Here is a 17,003-nt window from a genome sequence, read left to right on the forward strand (position 1 = left end):
TGTTACGGGGCCTTTGCCAGATGGTATCCTTGGGGGCCAAGGTGTAGAACTGTCAGTTGCTGGAGCCTGTAATTACTTCGAACCTTCTACACTCAACCTTGGCTGTTTTCCTTCTCTGAATGCTCTGGGGATCCTGGGCTCTCCATTTTTCCATGCCCATGGCCCCAGAGTGCCAGGAAAGGGAAGCTGTGTCAGGTGTCTGGAAAAACAGTCTCATCACCTGACTTCCTCCCTGGGACTCAGGAGTCCTGGGCTCAAGTCTGTCCTATTTCAAAAACACAGAAGCCAGGAGTTCAGGTTTAGGTGTGGGGCCTCCCAGGACTCTCTCTCCCAGGCCTCCAGCCTTCAGTCCCTCCACTATAGGACTCAGCACAGCTGTTCATTCTGTTGGTTTTCCAATCCTGGTGGGGGGGGGAGGGCTGGAGGTGAGTGAAAAGGAGATTGGTTGTCAGATCCAGTAGCTTTAAGACTTAAGACCAGATATTCTAAAACTGGCCCAACTCCACCACGCGGCAGGCTGCAAGGCTTTTCAGCTAGCAGAGGTCTGAACCATGCCCTCTGATACTTAGTCTGATACCAGTCTGAGCCCTGAATGTCGTTTAATTCTGAGAGGTCCAGGAGTGTCAGACTCGGGGTCTCAGGCCTCCAACATCCCCAGCCCCTCCAGTAAGCTCAGGGTCCCTCCCACCTGCTCTGCCAGCTGCGCTGCGTGGGAACGCCCAGCTGGGCTGCACAGGAGCTGTCAGGACAAGCTGTGCGGTTCCCAGCCTCCCTCCCTGCCTGCCAGAGCCAGGGCACTGCTGCCTCCCAGCCGTCGCCCGGCAACGACTCTGATGGGCCCGGGACGGCTGGGTGGAGAGAGGGGACGGGTGGTACTGCCGGATCCTGGGAAAGGAGGAACTCGAGCTGGAGGGGAGGGGGCGGGCCGGATTCCTAGATCTTAGGGTATGTTATGGCTTGCAGCGATAACAAAGCAGCAGGGACTATGTTGGGAGATAGAGAGCTGAAACTCTCTTTTCTCAAAACTCCTAAGTGGTCCTTCAGCACCTGGGTGCCCTCTCTCCGACCCGTAGGCCCACAGGAGCCTGGACTCCGCCTCCCCAGGGCGCGGAAGCTGGTGAAGCCCCAGGGACTCCCATTTATAGCTTGGTTTCCACTCAGCTCAGTCCCTCCAGGACTCGGGCTGAGCAAGTTTCTTCCATTCTCTTCTCTCCTCCCACGCCCCCTCCCCCGCCTCCTCCTCCTCCTCCTTCTCCTCCTCATTCCCGCCTCCCCTTCAACCTCAGCAGGGTGCAGGTGTTCAACTCAAGCAAGGGCCCCAACTTGGACTCAGATGTTCCAACTCTCAGACCCCCTGATAATGCAGGGGCGCCCGCCTGCTGCGCGGACAGCTACCCTGAGCATTCCTAGCCGTCCGCACACAAGGCGCGGGGGTTTCTCAATGGGAAGAGGCCGGGTCTCCAGGAGGCGGGGCGAATAGGATCCCTCCCGCCTAGTGAGTCCCTCAGAGTCCTAGGGTTGCAGCTCCTGAGCCGTCTAGAACGCCGGAGACTGCGGATGAGCCAGATTTCGGGGACTCTGGGCCAGACATAAAATCTTCCAGCCCGGAGAGAAGAGTGGGGCGCAGAAAGAGGTTCCAGTCCCGCGTGGTGAGAGGCGTGCTATCGAGGAAGAAGTTGGAGGGGAACCAGTGCAACCCTAAGTCTGCGAGATCTTGGGGTACGCACACTTGGGATGCTGGCCTCCGCCCTCCTTGTTTTCCTCTGCTGTTTCAGAGGACATGCAGGTACCCCTCCCCAGCCCCCCTCGCGAGGGGGAACTTTAGAGAGGATTATTTGTCCATTACCGCCTTGTTTGGGAGGACACTAAGGGCTTTCTAGTCCTAGGTGTGAGGAAGTACTTTAGAAGCTACGGCTTCTGAGTCTGAGGAAGAGGGGCTTTGGAGACTAGACCCTCTGGGTCTTGAATAAGGGGATTCCTTTTCTAAGCTCAGCTGTACTTTTGTCCTAGGCGCGTCGCCCCATTTCCTTCAACAGCCAGAGGACGTGGTGGTGCTGTTAGGGGAGGAAGCTCGGCTGCCCTGCGCTCTGGGCGCATACAGGGGTCTCGTGCAGTGGACTAAGGATGGGCTGGCTCTAGGGGGCGAAAGAGACCTTCCAGGTGAGGCTGGTCTCTGCTCAGGGAAGGGCTGATATCATCGCGGGGCTGCTGGGCATGGACTACATCTGACAGTTCAACTTTGGAGACTGACAGACTCCCAAGAATATTTGGAAATCCTGAGTTTTAAAAGAATTGCCGGCCGGGCAGTGGTGGCGCATGCCTTTAATCCCAGCACTTGGGAGGCAGAGGCAGGTGGATTTCTGAGTTCAAGGCCAGCCTGGTCTACAGAGTGAGTTCCAGGACAGCCAGGGCTATACAGAGAAACCCTGTCTCAAAAAAACCAAAAAAAAAAAAAAAAAAAAAAAAAAAAAGAATTGCCTTCGAAGAGATGTGATTCCTGTGTTTGGAGATTATCATCTTTATCCTAAAACATCATATAACCGCATGGATAACCTTGCCAATAATTATAGACAGTCATATAGTTAATGCACAGGTTAACGTGAGCTCCTCAGAAGCCCCCACCCCTTTTTACTTTCCTCTATGGTAGGGGAAAGGTAATGTTATATGGAATTTTTGCTTGTTGGTTTGTTTTGTTGTTTGAGTTGGGGTCTCCTTCTGCAACCCAGGCTGGTCTTAAACTTGAGATCCTCCTGCCTCAGCCTTTTGAGTGCTGGAATTACAAGCATGCACTACCTGAATCTGGCTTGGCCTAGTTTTAATGGGAATTGTTTTTCTTGTATTCCTTTCTGACTTTTTCACTCCCCAATTTGTGATGACTATAAATTGCCAGAAGGCTTAAAATCTCTCTGGACTCAGCACACACTTTCCCCCTGTTATTATTGGTTTGGTTTTTGAGACTGGGTCTCTCTATGTAATCCTGGGCAGCCTGAACTCCCTATGTAGAACAGGCTAGCCTCAAGCTCAAAGAGATCTGCCTGCCTCAAGCTCCAAGAGATCTGCCTGCCTCGTACTCCTGAATGCTGGGATTTAAAGGTGTGCCCCATCATACCCTGTGCCAGCACATGCTTTTTAATAGTGTTTTTATCGTGGAACATGTGGCTCTTTTCCTGCTCCCTGAGGTGGGGTACCTGGAGATGAAGAAGACTTGAGGCCAGGAGCTCAGAATTATGTATGGTCTCTTCTGTCTCCAGGGTGGTCCCGGTACTGGATATCAGGGAATTCAGCCAGTGGCCAGCATGACCTCCACATTAAGCCTGTGGAACTGGAAGATGAGGCATCATATGAGTGCCAGGCTTCACAAGCAGGTCTCCGATCACGACCAGCCCAACTACATGTGATGGGTGAGGATCCAACCCGCTTGCACTGTGGGAGCTGGGGGTGAGGGGCTGGAGCAGCTAGGACTACTTGGGAGTAGCAGAGGCCAGGAACCCTAGGGGAGTGGAGGGTTGGAGCTGAGAGGGATTCAATTCTGACCTCAGATCTACCATGCAGTCCCCCCAGAAGCTCCCCAGGTTGTAGGCGGTCCCTCTGTGTCTCTGGTTGCTGGAGTTCCCGGAAATCTGACCTGTCGGAGTCGTGGGGATGCCCGACCTGCCCCAGAACTACTGTGGTTCCGAGATGGGATCCGGCTGGACGGGACCAGCTTCCACCAGGTTAGGTCTAAATCTCTTTGCCATTCCTTGTTCATTATTGAGACTCAGGGACCACTCTATCCCCAGGCTTATGTAGGAGGAATGGCAGCCATGCAGTGATTCAGGTCAAGAAGCCAGACTTCCTGGCTCAGTCATTTGCTAATTACTTGCTTTCGCATATGGTGTTTAACCTCTTTGTCCCTCAGTTTCCTTATCTGTACAATGGGAAAAAATTGTAGCATTAATCACTTCATAGGATCGATCATATAGAGAATTAAATAAAACATGTGAGTGACTAAAAGTAGCCAGGATGGTGCTTATGGAAGTATAGATGAAGTCATTGTTAATGTGGGGGCGTGGTAATAATACACACCTGTAGCCCCAGCACTCAGGAGACTAAGGCAGGACGATCAGGAGTTCCAGCCTCGGCTCCGTAGTGACACCCTGACCAAAAAAGAAAAGAATAATGATTGTGTATTTATCACCTCTAGACCACGCTGAAGGACAAGGCCACTGGAACAATAGAAAACACCTTATTCCTGACCCCTTCCAGTCACGACGATGGCGCCATCTTAATCTGCAGAGCGCGAAGCCAGGCCCTGCCCACTGGGAGGGATACCGTTGTTACACTGAGTCTTCAATGTGAGTGCAATTGGTCCTGGAAAGACCAGGGTGGGCTTGAACGCCTGCATGTGATACAGGAAGGAGAGGGCAGAGGGACGGCACGCTGGGGTACCTGGAGGATTGGGAACTGAAAGCCCAGCTTCTGCCTCAGAAAGAAAAGATAGCTAGAGAACCACACCCTACTCTCACAGATCCCCCAAAGGTGACTCTGTCCGCTGAGCCCCAGACTGTGCAGGAGGGAGAGAAGGTGACTTTCCTGTGTCGAGCCTCTGCCCAGCCTCCGGTCACTGGATACAGGTGAGGAAAGATGTCACCTGTCTCTAACAGTTGAGGAGAGGGGACGACACTGATAACGTCCCTGTCTCCGCAGGTGGGCGAAGGGGGGATCCCCGGTGCTCGGGGCACGTGGACCAAGGTTGGAGGTCATTGCAGATGCCACGTTCCTGACCGAGCCGGTGTCCTGCGAGGTCAGCAATGCGGTCGGAAGCGCCAACCGCAGCACCGCGCTGGAAGTGTTGTGTGAGAGGGGGGGGGGCGGGGGGGGGGGGGGACCGAGATGGGCGTGGCCGTGCCAGAAGGCGGGGCTAGGACTGGTGTAGGCTAGGACTGGATTTGGCTGGATTACAACAAGATCTAAGGGTGGCAGGGGTGAGGGCAGGTCTTGTGGACGTGGACATTTAGTGGCGGGTGTTGCCTAGGGACCTAAGCTTGGCTCTACAGTGTTTTGAAGAAGCAGATCCTGGGTCAGGGGCTCATTCCACCCAACTCATCTCTCTCCTCCAGATGGACCCATTCTGCAGGCAAAACCGAAGTCTGTGTCTGTGGACGTGGGGAAAGACGCCTCCTTCAGCTGTGTCTGGCGCGGGAACCCACTTCCACGGATAACCTGGACCCGCCTCGGTGGCTCTCAGGTGGAGTCCGATCTGGAGCTTGTGACAGTAGCTGGAACTGGACGGAGCTTCCTCCCCGAGGCTTGTCTCTGATGCTCCTTCCCTGTCCTAGGTCCTGAGCTCCGGGCCCACGCTGCGGCTTCCTTCCGTGGCACTGGAGGATGCGGGCGACTACGTGTGCAGGGCTGAGCCGAGGCGAACGGGTCTGGGAGGCGGCACAGCGCAGGCGAGGCTGACAGTGAACGGTGAGAGAACCCGAGGGTCGTGGGGCAGGGAGTGGGATGAGAGGGCGGGCGTTGAAAGGAAGTTATAGGGCCTAGGATTGGAGCTGTACTTGCTGAAGAAGGGGCAGGCCTATTCTGTTATGGTCAGTAGAGAGGTGTGGCCTTTTTTTTTTTAAGGGGTGAAACCACAGTGACCAGGTCTGACCTCGCTTTATTCAGAGTTAATTTTGGAGAAATCGAGACCTGTGTCTAATGGTTCATAGTTTGCATTCCAGCACCCCCTGTAGTGACAGCCCTGCACCCTGCACCAGCCTTCCTGAGGGGTCCTGCTCGCCTCCAGTGTGTGGTGTTTGCCTCCCCTGCTCCAGACTCCGTGGTAAGAAAAGGACCTTCACTTCTATGACACACCAGCCCTCCCACACCTGACATTGACATCTCCCACGTCCCATCAGCCCCTCTGGGGTTTTTTGTTTTTGTTTTTTCGAGACAGGGTGTCTCTGTGTAGCCCTGGCTGTCCTGGAACTCATTCTGTAGACCAGGCTGGCCTCGAACTCGGAAATCCACCTGCCTCTGCCTCCCAAGTGCTGGGATTAAAGGCGTGCACCACCACCGCCCGGCAGCCCCTCTGTTTTTCCCAAGCTCCTAATTGACTTTTTGCCCCCTCCCCCCAACCTGGCTCTTAGGTTTGGTCTTGGGACCAGGGCTTCCTGGAGGCAGGTACACTAGGCAGGTTCCTAGTGGAGGCCTTCCCAGCCCCGGAAGTGGAAGGGGGACAGGGCCCAGGTCTTATTTCTGTGCTACACATTTCCGGAACTGAGGAGTCCGACTTTACCACCGGCTTCAACTGCAGTGCCCGCAACCGGCTAGGTGAGGGACGAATCCAGATCCACTTGGGCCGTAGAGGTGAGTTATTGACCCAAAGACCCCGAAACCTGAGCATTCCAAACCCCACAAACACGGTGGTTTCCAAGACTGAAGCTACCGAACTATAAGGCTCCTTAAATACAGACTCCCCAAACCTAGTGGATCTCAAAACTGTGAATTCAAGACAGCGAGATGGCTCAGCAGGTAAAGACACTTGCCACCGAGTCTGATGACCAGTGTTCAGCACTCAGAACCCACATGGTAGGAGAGAACAAATACCCCAAAGTTGTTCTCTGACCTCCATTCATATACCCCCCCCATATATACATACATACAATAGCATTTAAAATGTAATAAAAACAAAAAAAAGCTCTATGAATTTCTTGAATCATAGGACCACCAAATCAATAATTCTCTCAAATACAGAACCCTAAATGGAGATGCCATTCCATACTAGGAGTCTACAAATATGGGAACTTGTGAAATAAAAGACTCTCAAGTTCTAAGCATCCCTACAGTTATGGTGTTTGCTTACATCTATCTATCTATCTGTCTGTCTGTCTGTCTGTCTATCTATCTATCTATCTGGAGGCTCATGTTTCTGCCACAGTGCACATGTGGAGGTCAGAGGTCAGCTTGTGGAAGTCAGTTCTCTCTTTCCATTCTGTGGGTCCCCAGGATTGAACCCAGGGCATTAGACTTAGTAGTAATCACCTTTACCCATTGGGCCATCTTGCCAGCCCTGTTTGTTAGTTTATTATTGGAGTTTTGTTTTTGTTTTCGAGACAGAGTCTCAGATAGACCAAGCTGGTCTTTAACTACTGGCAGTCCTCCTGCATCATCCCAAGTGCTGTGATTACAGAAGTCACTTGCCAAGGGATTGTAAAGTCACAGACTCTCAAGTTACAAATCCCCAAATTCATGGGTCCTCAGACACTAGACACAGCACACTACAAATCTGGGGGATATGCCAAGACTGACAGTCTTCTGAACCCAGGGATCCCAAACCCAAGTCTTGAGCCCCTGTTTCCCTGATTAACCCCCCCACCCATCTTTTGACCAGCCTTCTCAGGCCCCTTACAGACTTGCTGCCCACTGTCCACACCCCATGTGCTCCTTATAGACTTGCTGTCCACTGTCCACACCCCGTCTGCTCCGTACAGACTTGCTGCCCTCTGTTCACACCCATGTGCTCCTTACAGACTTGCTGTCCACTGTCCACACCCCGTCTGCTCCGTACAGACTTGCTGCCCTCTGTTCACACCCATGTGCTCCTTACAGACTTGCTGCCCTCTGTTGACACCCATGTGCTCCTTACAGACTTGCTGTCCACTGTCCACACCCCATGTGCTCCTTACAGACTTCCTGCCCTCTGTTCACACCCCATCTGCCCCTTACAGACTTGCTGCCCACTGTCCGGATTGTGGCTGGAGCAGCTTCTGCAGCCACCTCTGTCCTTATGCTCATCACTGGAGTGGTCCTCTGCTGCTGGCGCCATGGCAAGTATCAGTGCCTTGAACCTGCCTCAGTTCCAACCCCCCCCCCATCCCCTGTCTAGACCCAACCCCTTGATTGACACCCTTGATTGATTGCCTTGGGACCTGGCTCCATTCCTGGCTCCCAAAGCTTGCACAGGGCTCATCTTATTCTAGTCCTGACTCAGTTTCCTTGGGATCACCCCAGCTCTGTTCCATCTCTCCTAGGCTTGAGTTCTTAGTGGGTTCCAGCTTTCCTAGCCCACTTTGTCCAGTTAGCTCTGTTCCCAAGCATTGGTCACCTCCCTCTCACCTCTGTCTCTCACATCCTGGGCCTCAGGCTCTCACTCTAAGCAAAAGAACTTGGTCCGGATCCCAGGAAGCAGTGAAAGTTCCAGTTCACGTGGCCCTGAGGAGGAGACAGGCAGCAGTGAGGACCGGGTAAGATTCTGGGTCCCCACATTCCATTGTGCCCCTAGACCAACATAACAACACAGCACAACCTACTTTCCAACTCAAGCATGGCCCTGGGCTTTTTGCTGTTGTTTGAAACAGGGTTTCTCTATGTAGTCCTGACTGTCCTGGAACTAGCTATGTAGACCAGGCTGACTTCCAAATCAGATATCCTCCTGCCTCTGCCTCCTGAGTGCTGAGATTAAAGGCGTGTACCATTATAACCAGCTTGGCCCTCAGTCTTAAACATGACGACCCCAGACCCACAATATCCTCACAATCACAAGTACGTTTGCTCCCGAGTTATCCTGTCGGCTCAATGTGCCCTCACAGCCTTCCTTGTTATCAAGTCTAGCCTTCAGCTCTCTTCAGCCTGGCCTCTGAGAAAGGCCATGAAAGACCTTGGGATCCGGCAGAGGGACAGGTAGGATGATCTTCTGACCGTGGCTTATCACTATTTGTCCCACCTCAGGGTCCCATTGTACACACTGACCACAATGATTTGGTTCTTGAGGAAAAAGAGGCTCTGGAGACAAAGGTGAGTGTCGGGGGAGGAGTTCACTCCCAGTCACTGAGTCTCTGGCTCATCCCACTTCAAAAACAGAATGATTCTGTGGAGACAGGGTCTCACTGCAGCTGGCTTTGGGCTCCTCACAGTCTTTCTCGTGTAGCCGCCGGATTGCTGGGGTTGCAAACTTCAGACCTGAACACATTTGGCAGCTTCTCTTCTCCTTTTAATTCTGTCACCTTCAGACCTTTGCCCGAGCAGGTGGATCTCTGAGTGTGAGGCCAGCCTGGTCTACAGAGAAAGTTCCAGGACAGCCAGGGCTACACAGAGAAACCCTGACTCAATAAAAATAAATAAATAAATAAATAATAAAAAAGACAAGCAGGGGAGGAAGAGATGGCTCATCAGGTAAAGGCGCTTGCCAAACTTTATGACCTGAGTTCATCATGGTGTGGTGGAAAGACAGCCAGGGTGACACAGAGAAGCCTTGTTGTGAGCCCCCTCACCCCAAAAAAGGCCTGCCTTTAACTGCACTCTCACCTCCTGGGCCAGCTCCCCAGCTCCCCAGCTCCCAGCCACAGCATTGGCTTCTGTTACTGACTGACTGTCTCCTTGCTTTCCAGCTCTTCTTTCCCCTGTCTGCCGTGTTTTATGCCTCGAAGTGTCTCTTTGTTCAGCTGCAGTCTTCCAGACATGGGTTTTCCTTCCACAATGTCCCACCCTACCCTCACATACCCTAAATACATCTCTACTTGGGAAGTCTGTCTTAGGATAGACACAGTGACTCTAACCCTGGCTCCCATTCTAAAGCACTCATTCTGACTTTTCCTTGAGATAGAGTCTCGAGTCTCCCAGGCTGGCCTCAAACCGAGTTTGTATCCAGGAGTGCTCATAAGCTCCTGATTATCCTCCTGAGTGCTGGGATTAAAGACTCGTGCCTCCACATTGACTTTATGTAGTGCTGGAAATGAAACCAAGGGCCTTGGGCAGTCTAGACAAGTGCTCTACTGACTGAACGACACCCCTAAGCCCAGTTAAAACCTTCTTGTCTATACTTGAGTGTGCTTTTCTCTTGACCTAAAGGCCACTTTTCCTTTCTCTCTCTTTCCCTCCCTCCCTCCCTCCCTTCCTCCTTCCCTCCCTCCCTCCCTCCCTCCCTCCCTCTTCCATTCCCATCTTCCTCCCTCCAATTTCAGCTAGACCTCACTTGTTCTAGGAAGCCAGCACCCACCCCACCCATTCTATGCCGGTCTATATGTCTAGCTCTCTGTCTGGGAGCCTCTGCCTCTGCTCTTCCTGCTTTCATGCCTATCTCTAGGTCCAGCTGTACCTCAGTGCGTCTTTCCACCCGTGATCCTCACTTCTCCACACAATCCTTACCAAATCTTGTCTGTTCCTCAGGATCCAACCAACGGTTACTACAAGGTCCGAGGGGTCAGTGTGAGCCTTAGCCTTGGGGAAGCCCCTGGAGGAGGCCTCTTCTTGCCACCGCCCTCTCCGATTGGTCTTCCGGGCACTCCCACTTACTATGACTTCAAGCCACATCTGGATTTAATCCCTCCCTGCAGACTGTACAGAGCCCGGGCAGGTTATCTCACCACGCCTCATCCCCGCGCCTTCACCAGTTACATGAAACCCACATCCTTTGGACCCCCAGATTTGAGCTCTGGAACTCCCCCCTTCCCCTATGCTACTTTGTCTCCACCCAGCCACCAGCGTCTACAGACTCACGTGTGAATACATCTCCTCCGATTGAAGAGCCTCAGGATCTTCAGCCTGCCGTAGAATGTGTTGCCCAGACTGCTGAGGAGGAGTCAGAACAAGTTGATGACCAACCCCTCCAAAACTGAACGCCGACGGAGGGAAAGGTCATTGCAAACATCAGAACTGTTGGTGTACACTCAGTCCAGCCAAAGCGGATTCTCCAAGTGGGAGCAATATGGCCGCCATACCTATTTGCTCTCCTGTGAGAAAGACATTCAAGATGGCAACCTAAATACTTTGCAAAGGGACAAAGACAGGAGGTGATGGGAACTAGGGAGACAGATGGAAGGCATTTCCTGCCAGTAGAGAAGATATAGGACCATCTGCATCAAGAGGAAGGATAACAAATCAAGATGGAAGGAATAATCCCCACATCCCCACCCTGGCCAATAAACATATAGCCAATATGGTTGTTCATTCTCTGGGAACCAAAATGGCAACTATCTTGATTCCTTCCTTAAAGATACAGAAAGAATTGAATCCGAGGAATGGGGTAGGGGGAAAATAAAAGAAATCAAGGGGATTCTTGGGATAAGAATATTTATGTTTAATAAAATAGGGGGCAAAGACACAAATGTGTTTGGCGAAGTCTCCTGGTGTTTTCCATGAATGAAGAGGCCCATTAAGGTTGTACTGTGTATAGTCCTTCCTTTCCTTTAGCACATGGGGTGGCAGTAGCGATGACATCCTAAGTTCTTCCTCAGCCCCTGCTACTGGCTTATTACTGTAGGCACTTTCATGTGTGTGTGTGTGTGTGTGTGTTTTAAGATTTGCTATTTTTATTTTACTTGTGTGGGTTTTTTTTTTTTTTTTTTTTTGCCTGCATGTACACTATATACATGCCTGGTCCCTGAGGACAGAACTGAGGAATGGGTTCCCTGAAACTGGAGTTATCGACAGTGTGGATGCTGGGAATTGAACCTGGGTCTTCTGAGAGAGCAGCCAGTGCTTTTAACCACTGAGCCTTCTCTCAGCGGTTAGTCTAGAACTCTTGATCTCGCCGCCCCAGGCCCTCTGGGATTACAGGTGGTCATCACCATGCCACTTTAGGCTCTTTTAATAATACACCTCCACCTCACCCCAACCACACCCACGGAGATGCACAAAGACAGACAAACACGGGCAGGTTTCCACAAGACAGACAACTAGAAGTCCATACAGATGCACACACAGCTGGCTGCCTCAGTTGGCCCCGGGAAAATAGAATATTCTACACTCACTTAAGACAAAACAGTGAACCCTTCAGGCAGAAGACTTGAGGTGGTCCTTAGAGTGGGTGAGAATTGGGGGCCTCTACACAGTGGTCCGCAGGTGCTGGGTCTTCGAAGGTTACAGTATCCAGCACCTGACCTGAGTCATGGATTTTTGGAAGGGAGTATTTGAAGGTCCAGACACCTGGCAATCAGGGCAGGCAGGCTGAATTCCTAGGTCTGAGGAAGCAAAGGTGGCAGACTTCGGCTCTGGTCCTGAGACAGAAGAGGCCTGGAAGGGAGGAGGCCTTACCTAGCTACAATGTTTTGTTTACTGGGTTGCATGTAGACAGGCTAGCCTCGAACTCCTATCCTCCTGTCCCCTCCTCTCAAGTGCTGGGATTTCAGGCATTCCCATCACACTCCCTGTGATCTTGATTGGGGAAAATTTGGAAGTCTATAATTTCTGGGACCTCAAGAGGGGAATTTATGGAGGACCTTTGCTTCCATGGACTCTGGCACCCTTGGAGGAGGACAATGCTGCATTTGCCAGAAGAGAAGGCTAAGGGTGAAAGTCCAAAAAAAAAAAAAAACCGGCTACGCCCAGGATTGAGCCTAGTGACTCGGCCTTCACGCGGACAGTGACACCTGGAATCTCGAGGGGCTGGGATTTGGCGCAGGCTCCCTCCCGGGGTTCCGGAGCCTCTCAGTGCGCAGAGCCGCCACGCTATTGTCCTGGCTGGGAAGGCGGGGCCGGCGCGGGGCGGGGCTGGCGGCGCCGGCGCAGCCCGGGGGCGGCGGGAGGAGGAGGCGGCGGCGGCGGCGGTGGCGCTGGGAGCTCCTGTCACCGCTGGGGCCGGGCAGGGCCGGGCGGGAGCACAGGGGACGCGAGGGCCCGAGGCCCGACATGGGGCCCGCCAGCCCCGCCGCTCGCGGTCAGGGTCGCCGCCGGGGCCCGCCGCCGCTGCCGCTGTTGCTGCCACTGTCGCTGCTGCTTCTGCGCGCGCAGCTCGCCGTCGGGAACCTGGCTGGTGGGAGCCCCAGCGCGGCCGAGGTGAGGTCCGGCCGGGTCCTGGGGATGGGGAAGGGGCGGGACCGGGCCTGTGGACCTGGACGCAGGACGGCCACCACAGTCCTTTTGGCCAGGTGGCCTGCTCCAGGCGATCCGAGCTGTAGATTCTCCTAGGTTCCTCCATCGTCTGACGTCCCTGCCCCCTCCCACCCGCATCGTCGGACCTGGCTCTTTCCAAGAGCCTCTGGTCCAAGAAATCCAGAGCACCCCTAGACGACAAAGCCCCAAGCCCTGCCCACCTAAGCGTAGGACGCGCCAGGCAGCAGGCTCTTGGATCTAAAAACCCAGGTCCCTTGTATCCTCTGGAGCCACATGAACCCCCTGCCCTCAAACATCCAGGAGTCCAGGCCTCCACCCACTACTCAATCCGGATATAGCTCCTCTAGTCCTTAAAGGTCTGATGTGCAGGCCTGCTGGGAAGCTGGGCCCTGTCGTCTTTGCACCCCCTCACTGGGAACCTGAACTGGGGATGGATGGAGGAGGGGCCAGAACGCCTGGGTTTCCCCCCCCCCCCCAACGATTCAAGTTTAACCCTTTCAGGCTCCAGACCCAAGCCAATGGGGCGGGGGCGGAGCCTGTCTTCTCAGCAACAAGGCCTAGAGAAGGGGGGGGGGGGAGGACCCGGGTCACCATAGCAACGGGAGAGCTGGGGCGCTCCAGCCCCACGGGATCTGTTTCCCGGGGAACAGTCTCTCCACCCGGGAGGTGCTTAGAAGGAGCTGGTGCTAGAGACGATAGGGGCAAGAGTCCTATCTAGGTTTTAGGGAGCAAAGGACCAGACAACCCAGATGACAACGTTCCCTGGCTCCTCACTGCCCCGTCTGCCTTCATTCCCAGGCTCCAGGATCGGCCCAAGTGGCTGGACTATGTGGGCGTCTAACCCTTCACCGGGACCTGCGCACCGGCCGCTGGGAACCAGACCCACAGCGATCACGACGCTGTCTTCTGGACCCGCAGCGCGTGCTGGAGTACTGCAGACAGGTGGGCGGGACCCCACGGGGAGAGGCGTGGTCAATGAGAAAGTGGGTCCAAGCTGGGGCGGGGTCACCCTTGAGTAAGCTGGACTTGGCAGAGAGGGTCTGGAAAGCCAGGGAAAGCTTGTGGGTCTGTGGCCAGCGAAGAGGCTAGGAGGGGCTAGCGCAGAACCTATTTTTGAGAAATTAAGGGGAGTGGAGAGGGAGGAGACTGCAAAAAAAAAAAAAAAGTCAACTACTCAAGATCGCTTGTAGAGTGGCAGGGTTTAGGAATCCGTGGAGCCGTTTAGAAAAAGTGGGAGTGTAAGTGGGCGTGGCCGAAGCAGAGGCCAGGCTTAGATCAGAAGATCTTTAAACCAAGATTCAGTAAGCGACAGAGCCCAGTGAGAGTGGCTACCTGCCTAAGAGACGTGAAAAAGGCGGGGCTAATATAAAGAGAAGAGTTACTTAGAAGCTAAACAGAGAAAGGCAGGGCGTGAAAGAGGGCCAGATATACTGAGAAAGAAACCTGATTGCCGAGCAAGGTCGCCCTGAAATATGGGCTCGGAGAAGTTGAGTTTGGCATGAACAGGCCTGGGGACCTTTACCAAGACCTCGTGAGAATGGTGAACTTAAGGGACACCACTAGGGGGCATGGCCAGTGGACCCGAGGCTTAGCATCGAAGGCTTATACGTTAACCTGTTCTATAGACAAGAGAGGAAAGCCCAGGAGGATGTCCTTTGGAACCGAGAAACTTGAAAAGGGACCGGCCAAGGTGAACATCATATAGTGACTTGGGCCTGTAATCCCAGTTATTGGAAAGGCTGAGGTTGAAAGATCACAAATTAAAGGCCCTCATAAGCTACAGAATGAGTTCAAGACTAGTTTAGGAAGCATATGGGGACCTGGTCTCAAACTAAAAAGTAAAAAGAGGGCCGGCCGTGTAGTTTGGTGGTAGAGTACTAGCTTTGGTGTGCACAAGGCCCTGGGTTCAATCTCCAGTACTGCAAAACAAGAGACGCAGAAGGCGGGGGTTAGCCTGTCGGCTGACCCGCCCCCTCCACATGCACTGTGTCCTACAGATGTACCCAGAGCTGCACATAGCACGAGTGGAGCAGGCTGCACAGGCCATCCCGATGGAGCGCTGGTGTGGGGGTACCCGAAGTGGCAAATGTGCCCACCCCCACCATGAGGTTGTGCCCTTCCATTGCCTGCGTGAGTCACCTGCTGCGGGGGTGGGGGAGTGAGAACTGAGGTGAAACGAGAGCCTCCCAGAGATGACTCTGGGCTACGTTAGAAGTCTGGGTGACGGGCTGAGAAAGCTATAAAATGCCTGTACTCTGAGGAGGGCAGGGCCGGGCTATTATGATTCTGGTGTCTCCCATCCTCCAGCTGGCGAGTTTGTGAGTGAAGCCCTGCTGGTGCCCGAAGGCTGTCGGTTCTTGCACCAGGAGCACATGGACCAGTGTGAGAGTTCAACCAGGAGGCATCAGCAGGCTCAGGAGGTTAGGGCCTTGTCCCACCTATCTCCTAACCCTAGGACCTGGGATTCTAGGCCCTTCCTTCCAGAACCCAAGAGTTCAAACTGGGATGTAGGAATTCCATCCCTCAGCCATTTCCAGAACGCAGCTTCCAGGCTTTCTGTCCGCACCCTTCAACCAGGTCCTTCCGGCCTCCGGGCCTCCTCTTCCTGCAGGCCTGCAGCTCTCAGGGCTTTACCCTGCATGGGTCCGGCATGCTTTTGCCCTGTGGCTCTGATCGGTTCCGAGGTGTGGAGTATGTTTGCTGTCCACCTCCCGCGACTCCCAACCCATCTGGGACAGCAGTTGGGTGAGTGACAGAGACTCTTTCTATACAGAACCCCCATCCCGGCGGCTCTTGAAGCAGGGCATGGGAGCCTCTGGGCCTATCTGGAGATCTTACCGGCTGGGTCTTCTGCTCCTTTAGTGACCCCTCTACCCGGTCCTGGCCCCTGGGGGGCAGAGCAGAGGGAGGTGAGAATGAAGAGGAGCTGGAATCTTTCCCTCAGCCAGTAGACGATTACTTCGTAGAACCCCCTCAGGCTGAAGAAGAAGAGGAAGAAGAGGAGGAAAGGGCCCCACCTCCCAGCTCCCACACCCCTGTCATGGTCAGCAGAGGTGAGTCAGCCTCCTCTGCCCCTTCTTCAGCATTTGTGGTTTGGGTATTTGGGGGAGTATAGGGGTGCCTTTAGGAGTGGCTTAGTGGGGAGGGACACAACTGGGGAAATGGAAGAGATAGCCATGGCTTTGGATACAGCAGATTGTTTTGTGAAGAATTAATGGGGGAGGGCCCAAATAAGGGAAGCTCAGAAGAGGAGTCATTTGATAGACATTGCTTTGAAGATGGTATGATGGATTCCAGAATTTTGCCAATACTGGTCAGTCCTGAGATCACGATGCCAGGCAACAAGCATGGCTAAACGGGATGCATGCTGGTCTCTAGTGCATTCTTGGCAATGTAGTTCTTAGGGAGGGAGCGTGACCTGCCTGCCCAACCCCTTGTCTTCCAGTCACTCCCACCCCAAGGCCCACTGACGGTGTAGATGTCTACTTTGGCATGCCTGGGGAAATCAGTGAGCACGAGGGTTTCCTGAGGGCCAAGATGGACCTGGAGGAGCGTAGGATGCGCCAGATTAATGAGGTGATAAGACCAGCATCCCCGCAGGAGTCCATAAATGCAGGGGAATTCTTTGTTGACACTACCTCTAAAGGGTAACCAAGCATTCTTCTACCTAAGCCCATACTCAGTGGATTACAGATCTGCCTCCCAGACCACTGAAATGCCATCGGATTCCATAGGTACCCTGCTCTATGGCACAATCCACTTTAAACTCCTCTGGAGCTGGTTGAGTGTAATATATGCCTTAATCTGGATTCTTGAGGGGCTAAGGCAAGAAGATCAGAAGTTCAAGACCAGCCTCAAATATATAATGACTTTGAGGCCAGCCTGGGCTACGTGAGAACCTGTATCTAAAGAAAAACAAACAAACAAACCCTCTGGTTAGTCTTCTTGGGAACCCAAGTTCAGTGGTACTAGGTCATCTTCATCCTCTTAAGCCTTGGAGATGGATATGGGGGACTCCCTGCGTGGAGTGGGATAGATCATGGGATCCTGAAGTACCCCCATCCACCTCTAGGTGATGCGTGAATGGGCCATGGCTGACAGCCAATCTAAGAACCTGCCAAAAGCCGACAGGCAGGCCCTGAATGAGGTAGGACCTCCTCCTCCTCCTCCTCCTCCTCCTCCTCCTCCTCCTCCTCCTCCTCCTCCTC

The 17,003-nt window shown here is 53.5% G+C and overlaps 2 protein-coding genes across 4 annotated transcripts in view; both read left to right on the top strand.

The window, feature by feature from the left end:
• Nucleotides 1-1,637: 1,637 nt before the first annotated feature.
• Kirrel2 (kirre like nephrin family adhesion molecule 2) lies at nucleotides 1,638-11,069 on the top strand. The gene is made up of 15 exons (XM_028787622.1): nucleotides 1,638-1,786; nucleotides 2,011-2,160; nucleotides 3,252-3,401; nucleotides 3,553-3,713; nucleotides 4,184-4,334; nucleotides 4,508-4,613; nucleotides 4,687-4,835; nucleotides 5,100-5,227; nucleotides 5,319-5,451; nucleotides 5,706-5,806; nucleotides 6,114-6,333; nucleotides 7,695-7,793; nucleotides 8,110-8,210; nucleotides 8,695-8,760; nucleotides 10,132-11,069. The coding sequence occupies exons 1-15, from the start codon at nucleotides 1,735-1,737 to the stop codon at nucleotides 10,465-10,467; spliced, it is 2,103 nt and encodes a 700-aa protein (XP_028643455.1). The 5' UTR covers nucleotides 1,638-1,734; the 3' UTR covers nucleotides 10,468-11,069.
• Nucleotides 11,070-12,475: 1,406 nt separating this feature from the next.
• The window catches only part of Aplp1 (amyloid beta precursor like protein 1), a 10,578-nt gene continuing 6,050 nt past the window's right edge, over nucleotides 12,476-17,003 (top strand). For 2 of the 3 annotated variants that reach the window (XM_028787624.1, XM_028787626.1), the window contains exons 1-8: nucleotides 12,592-12,738; nucleotides 13,594-13,737; nucleotides 14,793-14,925; nucleotides 15,103-15,215; nucleotides 15,407-15,540; nucleotides 15,658-15,848; nucleotides 16,241-16,371; nucleotides 16,868-16,942. In XM_028787624.1, the coding sequence (XP_028643457.1) occupies nucleotides 12,592-12,738; nucleotides 13,594-13,737; nucleotides 14,793-14,925; nucleotides 15,103-15,215; nucleotides 15,407-15,540; nucleotides 15,658-15,848; nucleotides 16,241-16,371; nucleotides 16,868-16,942 (1,068 nt within the window). Of the gene's footprint in view, nucleotides 12,739-13,593; nucleotides 13,738-14,792; nucleotides 14,926-15,102; nucleotides 15,216-15,406; nucleotides 15,541-15,657; nucleotides 15,849-16,240; nucleotides 16,372-16,867; nucleotides 16,943-17,003 lie in introns of all 3 variants that reach the window. The other variant, XM_028787625.1, reaches the window with a different exon arrangement.

The sequence above is a fragment of the Grammomys surdaster genome, unplaced genomic scaffold, assembly GCF_004785775.1.
Source record: "Grammomys surdaster isolate TR1022 unplaced genomic scaffold, NIH_TR_1.0 125671, whole genome shotgun sequence".
Classification (NCBI taxonomy): domain Eukaryota; kingdom Metazoa; phylum Chordata; class Mammalia; order Rodentia; family Muridae; genus Grammomys; species Grammomys surdaster.

What these genes read in the sequence shown, in the direction of transcription:
- Kirrel2 (XM_028787622.1), top strand. Translation starts at nt 1,735, where the DNA reads ATGCTGGCCTCCGCCCTCCTTGTTTTCCTCTGCTGTTTCAGAGGACAT. An exon ending in CCCCTGCTCCAGACTCCGTG is followed by an intron (nt 5,807 to 6,113) that starts GTAAGAAAAGGA and finishes CCTGGCTCTTAG; the next exon opens with GTTTGGTCTTGGGACCAGGG. An exon ending in CAGGCAGCAGTGAGGACCGG is followed by an intron (nt 8,211 to 8,694) that starts GTAAGATTCTGG and finishes GTCCCACCTCAG; the next exon opens with GGTCCCATTGTACACACTGA.